At 42.7% G+C, this 8,357-nt stretch overlaps 2 protein-coding genes across 7 annotated transcripts in view; both read left to right on the top strand.

The window, feature by feature from the left end:
* The first annotated feature begins 201 nt into the window (after positions 1-201).
* Positions 202-3,323, top strand: LOC103973276 (expansin-B16). Its single transcript, XM_009387798.3, has 4 exons — positions 202-599; positions 911-1,217; positions 1,959-2,088; positions 2,843-3,323. The coding sequence occupies exons 1-4, from the start codon at positions 440-442 to the stop codon at positions 3,035-3,037; spliced, it is 792 nt and encodes a 263-aa protein (XP_009386073.1). The 5' UTR covers positions 202-439; the 3' UTR covers positions 3,038-3,323.
* A 1,163-nt stretch (positions 3,324-4,486) lies between these two features.
* Positions 4,487-8,357, top strand: part of LOC135638711 (uncharacterized) — a 4,582-nt gene continuing 711 nt past the window's right edge. Inside the window, exons 1-4 of one of the 6 annotated variants that reach the window (XM_065152017.1) lie at positions 4,487-4,689; positions 5,074-5,205; positions 6,938-7,287; positions 7,552-7,647. In XM_065152017.1, coding sequence (XP_065008089.1) covers positions 5,091-5,205; positions 6,938-7,287; positions 7,552-7,647 — 561 coding nt within the window. In that variant the 5' untranslated portion in view covers positions 4,487-4,689; positions 5,074-5,090. Of the gene's footprint in view, positions 4,823-5,065; positions 5,206-6,937; positions 7,288-7,551; positions 7,648-8,357 lie in introns of all 6 variants that reach the window. The other 5 variants (XM_065152016.1, XM_065152014.1, XM_065152015.1 and 2 more) reach the window with 5 other exon arrangements.

The raw sequence follows: 8,357 nt of genomic DNA, 5'->3' as shown, positions 1-8,357 counted from the left end.
TTTATAACGGTCGAGCCACTGTCGGCACACCGAGTGAGCCGCATACGTGACAGGGTCAATCTCGTAATTACGCGACGTGGGAGTGCACATGGAGCAGCACAACATGACGGGGCCCCGCGTCGGATCGATTCTGGTCCCCCGTCCATGTAGTCATTGGCGGCAACCCAAAATTACTCCCCCTCTGCAGTGGGACTTGCTGAGCTTGTCTCCCTCGCCCCCGCCTCTCTCTCTCTCTCTCTCTCTCTGGAGATCCAAGTACTGTTTGTTGCCAGTAGTTTGGGGCGTTAAGCATGAGCAATATTTTATGGGGTGGTGAGAGGTGGGTTTGTTGGTCTATATAAGTGAGGCAAACTGCAGTGGCCGTTTGCACATCGAGATCCGGACACTGGAGCTGATACTTGGCCTCCTGGAAGCCTAAAAGCGAGGAGAGAAGCTCACAATGACTTCTTCCTCCTCCTCCAGCTGCGGCTTCTTTTTGTTCTTGTTTTGCTTCCTCTTCTTCTTCTTCGACGCCGGCGAGGCGTTTGCGGTTTTCGACCCGCATTGGCACCCGGCGACTGCCACGTGGTACGGCAGCGCCGAGGGCGACGGCAGCGACGGTGAGCTCTCGCCCTTCCCTACCTCTTCCCCTTCCCCTCGCCACCATTAGATTAAGATCGGACGGGCGCGCACGTGAGCTTGCGTTTCTAGCCGTTGGCGGCTTCGTAGCCGTTGGGCGTTCACCCCGCTTGCTCGCGGGTCCCGCTTGACTCTGGCTGCGTGGCAAGAGCGGTGTGGTGGATGAAGGCGTTGCGTGTGTAGGGCGACGACCGTATCTCATCGTGTTGGCCGTCGCCCTCCTTTGGTGCTAATTTGGCCGCCTCCGTGCTGTCATGGAAATAAAGCTTTGGTGATGTTTCGTGGATGGCAGGTGGAGCGTGCGGGTACGGGACGCTGGTGGACGTGAAGCCGCTGCGGGCGCGGGTGGGGGCGGTGAGCCCGGTGCTGTTCAAGGGCGGCGAGGGCTGCGGCGCCTGCTACAAGGTGCGGTGCCTCGACCCCGCCATCTGCTCCCGCCGCGCCGTCACCGTCATCGTCACCGACGAGTGTCCCGGCGGGTACTGCGCCTCCGGCCACACGCATTTCGACCTCAGCGGTGCCGCTTTCGGCCGCATGGCCGTCGCGGGCGAGGCCGGCCAGCTGCGCGACCGTGGCGAGATCTCCGTCATATTCTGCAGGTAAGCTAAGCATCGAAACATCGATGACGACAACCCCGTTTACCACATTTATGTGCAAATGTCGACATTTTCGTGCAAAAGACGACATTTTCGGACGCCCCTTATTTTGTTCATCATACAAGACAGGGAACTGCTTTTGGCATTTTTATGCAATTGTTTGTTGTCTCATATATGTGTGAGTGTGACTTGAGCACATATTAGATCGGTGGCTATCGAGATTCCTGACAATTTTCTTAGTCATGCACATAGTAATCACCAAATTTATGAGAAATCTTTTACTGGTGAACTCAAATTAAACTTAAAAAAAGTTACCGCAGAGTGAGATAGAGAGCATAAGATTTGATCTGGAACATGAAAAAAGATTGCTGAATGATGTTGCTCCTTGTAGAACTGAATACTTGCACTAATTAGTCCTTATTGCTAAAACCGGCTCCTAAAATTGGATCATAAGTCGGTGTTGTGGGATCATCAGATAGAGAAGGATGTGTTAATTCTGTTGATGAATGGGATCAGAAGCTTTCCTTGATGCTCATCAGAGCAGTCTATGAAGCATGTGATTTTAGTGTTTAGCTCTACCAATCTCTTGAATTTTCAGAGTAATTGCCAAATTAGCCTGGAAAAATCATAGAGCATCAGCCAAGGTCGAGGATTATATCGGAAATCCACCATCATGTGATTTAATTCTTACATTAGCAAATATAGTTCGATCAAAAATTTATCTTCGAATGTTGTATTTTTCAGGACTCCATGCAAGTACCCGGGAAAGAATATCGCGTTTCATGTAAACGAAGGTTCCACGAACTTTTGGCTCTCTCTTCTTGTGGAGTTTGAGGGTGATGATGGAGATATCGGATCCATGCATATAAAACAAGTACAATTTCCTACCTTATATCTGCTTTATGTTCTTATCTAAGTTGTAGTTTGACGCTTCTCCTACATGAACCGGCACAGATGGAAATGATGCAGTTTGTTCCACAATCTGTTTGTAGCTAAAATGTTTAGGTGAAAGAACAGCTCTGCTCTAGGAGTTTTGCTGCAATTTATCCTCCTCTTTTTATGGTTGTAAAAGTAACATTTATCTAAACAATAAAGCCCAAACAAATGTCCCAGTGTCTGGTTTGCCTGTCTGCCACAAGTTGGTCTGCCTATTTATCATCTTTGAAGAAAATAGGAGTTGTGTTGACCGGGCAAATCCAATCCATCATCGGTAGCTCATCAAGTTGTAGTTTTATTTATGAAGATAAGATTTCATCAAGGATTCTGCTATTTGTCTGACATGACTGTAGATCTTGCAGTGATGAATGGTTGTCGTTGTCTTAGAGAAGAGTGATAAGTATAATAATGCTAAGAATCTTAGAAGAACTTTCTTGTTGTTAGTGTTGTGGGCCAAAACCTGATTGATGAATGCACTCACAACTTTAAGACAAGAATTGATGCAACTAAAGCTCTTTATTCTTCTCCTCTTTGGAGCTAAAGTTGCAGGCAGCACTCTTGATCCCACTTTTTAGGATTCATATTTCTCGGTCACCGATTCCTCATTACATTGGAAGGTTGGAAAGGCTCCTCCCTGTCCGGTCAAGAACTGATACATTTCTTTTGCAGTTAAGTGCATATTTCTCTTGCAGGCAAATTCCATGAAGTGGCTAGAGATGAAGCACGTGTGGGGAGCGAGTTGGTGCATCATTGGGGGGCCTCTGCAGGGGCCATTCTCAGTGAAGCTCACCACATTGACCACCCAAAGGACCCTCTCAGCCCGGGACGTGATTCCAAGAAACTGGTCTCCCAAGGCCACCTACACCTCTCGCCTTAACTTCCTTTGATCGAAGAAGAAGAAGAAGAAGAAGGTACGCCATCAATGAATGGCAGAAGAAGAATAAAACCTTGAGAACAAGCCTGGTACATGTTCCCGCAGGAAATGCAAAGGCGATCCGGCGGGCTATGCAAGTGTGTTTGAAGTAAGCTGTGTGGGTGTGTAAATGTTGTGGAGCCATGGGGGCTCAGCAATGTGCGTCCCTTTGTAGCCCTCTCCGAAGGGGAGAGAGAGCGAGCGTCGTCCTGTTTCAGTGGCTTGTCCACCTTGGAACTCTCTTTTTACGGATTCTTTCACTGTTGGTGGTTGGTGTAAAACCGGGTCGTCTTCGTCATGGCTGGTGGCTATTGCGCCTGTGACCTCCTTTCGCGGACGGGGGAGTCACATGGCTGGTGTTAGATTCTTTTGCTGTGGTGACGCTGTGCTCCACCATGGACATGGCACATGGCACATGGTCTATCTTTGGGAGCCAAGGGGCGTTGTTTGTGATGGGGTGGGGTCGGATTGATGGCACATCTCGGGATGTCGAGACATCAATTCATTGGATGAGAGGTGAAAGCTATGCTCCATCTCCATCTCTGATATGCTGCTACCACAGCAACTTCTCGCACACTTTGGTCATTACATACAAAAGAGGAGTTATTTGTGATAAAAAAACAAAATTCATCTTATATAAGACGAATTTCCGAAAAATCTTCTCAATTTAGACTTTTTCCAGTTGTCATCCCTTTTTTTATGTTTTCTATTAGTGCTTTCGAAAAAATGATATAATTTTATTTAAAAATACTAACTCCTGAGACTTTTTGACTGTTCAACTCGAGTTATTTTGAGATTAAAAAAATGGGACAGTAATGGGAAAAATTTTATTAAAAAAAAATCCAAAACGAAGGATATTTCTTAAAATCGGTATACTTATAAATAAAGTGAAAATAAAAAAATGTAATTATGCAACCAAAAAAAAAAAGAGACGTGAGATATGTATTTATGTTTAAATCATAATTTTTGTATAAATAAATAAAAATAATCAAGTGATCAAATTAGATGTTTAATGCTGGCCATCATTTTTATCCCAATAATAACAAACAACTGCCACAACTGCAACCGTCCGCTGACCTCCTTGTCCGCTTCACTGTTCCCACTCCCTTACGAACAGCAGTCGTCTGCTTCGCTGCTCCCTCGTCCTCAGCTCATCTGGCGATGCACCGATCCCTCGGCGACGAGAGACAGTGCCTCCTCCTCTTCCTCTTCCTCCTCGTCTTCGCCCAGACGCCCTCCTCGCCTCTCCCCGCGGAGATGAGGATCCTGGCGGCAGGAAGGACATGCGGGTGGCGGCGGAGGAATCCTGGCGTCGTCGGGAATTGTACTTGGACCGCATGGGGCGCATGGGCCGAGTTTGATGGGCTTTCTGGGCTTTTAATGTCACCACTAATCTCTTACACGGTCGGTGCCGTGTTGCACTCGAGTTTCATTTAGGTCGTGGATGATACACCAACGACTCGCGCGCCGCCGAAGCTGCTCGACGCACCCTTCTTCCCACGGCTCCAGTGCGCTGCCTGCCCCCAGGCCTCCTCCTTGATCTCGCCGCCATCGCTGCCGCCGCCGTATCCTCCATCCTCCCGGAGCCTCCTCCTCCTCCTCCTCCTCCTCCTCGATCTAGCCGCGGTATCCTCCGTCCTCCCAGGGCCTCCTCTGCCTGCTTTTCGGGTGCTCCTCAAACTCGTCTTTCCCCTCGTACCTCTCTATTTCTCTCTCTGGCCTTCGATCCTCTTCATTCTTTACCCTTTCGAACTTCTTGGTAAGTCGTGAGCTTTTGTGTTGTCTTGTTTTTCTGGCTTTTTGTGTTTGTTTTGGGGCAAATCTATGTCAAGTAACGGACGTGTGTGTGTTCGTAATAATGATGTTTGTGTTTTTGCCTGTAAAATTTTCGTTATCCTCAAGTTTCTCTTTGGTAATGATTCTTTCACATTGGGTGTTTGTTTTTATGCCTTTTAAGATTATTATCTCCACTGTGGTATTCAATCTGTAACTTGCTCCTTAGTGTGATAGCATCGTTCGTGAAGCAAATGATGACAAGGATAGCATTGCAAAAAGAACTTCTGCGTCAGCCTAGCTTGTGTGGGCTTCTCTCCTCCAAACAAGTGCTGCCTCTCTTCTTCAGACACCAATCCTTTCGCACTGGTATCTGATTACTTTCTTTCTCCCCCTCAATTAGATAAACTTCTTCTGCACCTCCTTTCCTTTGTATCTCAATTCTGTTGGAGCGAGTTTGTCAATGTTTGTTGTATACTAATTATGTAAAATTTGCTTATAGTTCCTTATGAACCATTGTAATTTTTATGTATGCGATGGAATTGATATGTCATTGCTTTGGGAAGTATGTCGAACATATGGTATGCAAATCAAGTGTCTTCTTTTTTATCAGGGACATTAGTGGATGAGTGAGTTGAGGAGCCAATATCTCGTAGGTAGTGTTGCTAAGCCCCTTTGGTTGATCTTGTCATGGACTCAAGGTTAATTTGGATGCCAGCCAATGAGCCATCCCCAAGTATGTTGAAGTCATGCATGCTTTCCTCTCGAGTCACACTAAATGAGAGATGGGATGAGAAACTCATGCAGACGTCTAATTCATAATCTCAGAATTTAAACATTCTGACTCTGCTCCATAGTCCATATTGTTGAGCTGACAGCTTCAGTCAACAAGTCTAGTTGTCTGCAAAATTGAACCCTGCCCCAATAGGAGATCTGCATCATGCATAGCATCTTCTGTTGATTTCTGGTATTTTCTGCTATCACAGTTGATGAATTATAATTTATTTATGCAAGTCCAATCAAATGTCTCACTACTCAGTAATCCATTTTGTATGTACATCGTATATGATTTTGATCTCTAAAAATTTGGTTTGTAAGATACACCCATTTATCCATTGCTGCATGGTCAATATAAAAAATGTTACGTAATAGCAAACTATCATCTTAATCTTTCATCACTGTTATGGTGGCTAGAGCTCATGATCAGCTTTCCCCTTCAACCAAAAACTCCTACTTGAGTAGGTCATGGCAGCATTTGTATTGATAAATTTTTTGTGCATTCATTCTCTGCAGTTTTGTATTCTCGGCTGACAACTGCCGCAATGATAGCAGCTTAGGATAGCACACGGCCATGGACTGAGTGTATTCTGATGAATTCTCATTTTAGAAGGCCGTAAATTTGTTGTCATGTGAATTGTAAAGATAACAACCTCTCAGCGAGATCCATTGTTTGGTAATTCTATATTTTGCAGGCACGAATCAATTACAAGAACCTGTTTGAAAATACATCCCTACTTTATTTCTGAAAAATGTTGTATTTTGTAATGCTCTTTCCGGCTGTGTTCTTGAAATTTTTATGGCCACCTATTAGATGTGCTTCTTTCACTTCCTAACTTACTTTTAGCTGAAATGTCTCAACTGTTTGGGTTGGCTATGTGGATCTTTTTTCTCTCTTGGGTTTTGGTAGGAAAACATCCTACTTAAACTAAAAGTAGTGAACTTTCTTTTTATTGTTTTAATAATATATTCTTATTTCTCCTTCTGTATTTTCTCACACCACTAATCCTATCCAATTTGCCTCATCTAACGAGGATATTTAGATGTCTCCTTCAAACATGTCATGCTTAGTTGTCTTTCCTCATTTTATCTTTTTCCAGAGCTGCACCTACTTGTTTGTGAATGGAAAACATTTCTTATTCACAAAATTTAGCCACTTCTAGATCCTAGGTGTTTTATCAAAAGAGACATTAACATGCTTTGTGTACATTTGGCAACATTTTAGCAGTCAATTTTATTTAAAACTTTGTTTGATCTTTTTTTCTATCAGTGTCTTATTTCTGTGTTAACGTTTACACTGTTGTTCTTTCTCTGGTCCAAACAGATAATGGTAATTCTGGCCGAAACAGTGATAATTCGTTTGAGAGCTCAGATGACTTTGAACGACGCTTATTTGGTGATATAAGCAATAATGAAATAAATGATTCATTTTATCGCAAACTTGACAAACTTGAGAAGGCTCATGGAAGATCTGGCATTGGCTCCAAATTGAACAGTGATGATTCTCGAATCATAGATGGTATAAGTGATAGTTTTAATTCATTGTCAGATGGTATGGATGAAAAGTTGAAGGAAGCAGCTCGTACGTTTGTTTTTAGTGATGAGATACACGATGAAAATTATAAATTTAGACCAGATGTGACATTTTATCCTGGTATGACTTACACAACAAGGGTAAGAGGCATTCTAATTACTAGCTTTTTTGCCTTTTCCCTTGGCAGTAAGTTTTTTATTTTTAGTTCTATGGTTGCTATCTTATGTATGACTATTTTTGTTTTTGTAGCAAGACAACAAATATCTAAATGAATGCTAATCATATAGTTCATATGTTATTTAGTACCCTAGATATATATTATTAGAGTCATATAGTTTTTCTTTTAAACTGTTATTATTACTTGTATGCTTTCATCCTCACTTTTTTCCTGTGGCTGCATTTAGGATCTTGATCTTACAAAACCTGGGGTTCAAAAGAGATTCAAAAGAAATGAGTTTGAGACAACCACACAAGAGGTTCTGAAGAAAGCTGATTTCAGGGTAGGCTCATAATACTTTTTGGCTTCTTCATATACTTAAAAATTTGCATTGATATCACATTGTAGTTTGCAACTTCATTGAGTCAGAACCTGACAATATGATTGACCTGCTTTCACTATCACTATAATACATTTTAAGTTCTAAATAATGTATTGGTGCATATGCGCATATCTTTATACCCAATAAATTTTCTATTGACTTTGTCTCTAACAGACTCTTCCTATTTTGAGGCTATATGTTTCCATGGAGCAAATTGAACAGTTAAGATTTTGAATTGACGTAGGTACTTCACTGTGCACTATTTTAGTAAAAAAAATGACTTCATACCCAGAGTTCTAGAGCCCTTAACCAAAGCTACACTGATATGTTTGTATTGATATTCTTAAACTCTGATTAGTTCAAGTTGTTCTATTAATATAGTAGCCCCCAATAGATATTTAGCATTTCTGCCGCCATTAGATATCTGTAATTTCAGCATATTATAACAGTGATAATGAAGCATTCTTGGAAATGTGGTCCCTATGTGTGATCTATCTACTCTGAGGTATCTGACATCTTTTTTTCTGGTTGATTTATCACAAACAGTAAAGTTCTCTTCTATTTGGAAGAGGTTGGATATGTTTGCATTGGAAATTCTGTCCTAGTTTATGAAAGTTTTTGGAGAGAAATTTCTTTCTGATTTTGTTTGTAGCACTGTGCAGCCGATCTCA

Source organism: Musa acuminata, chromosome BXJ3-5 (genome assembly GCF_036884655.1).
Source record: "Musa acuminata AAA Group cultivar baxijiao chromosome BXJ3-5, Cavendish_Baxijiao_AAA, whole genome shotgun sequence".
NCBI lineage: Eukaryota > Viridiplantae > Streptophyta > Magnoliopsida > Zingiberales > Musaceae > Musa > Musa acuminata.
This window is presented reverse-complemented; position numbering and strand designations above follow the sequence as displayed.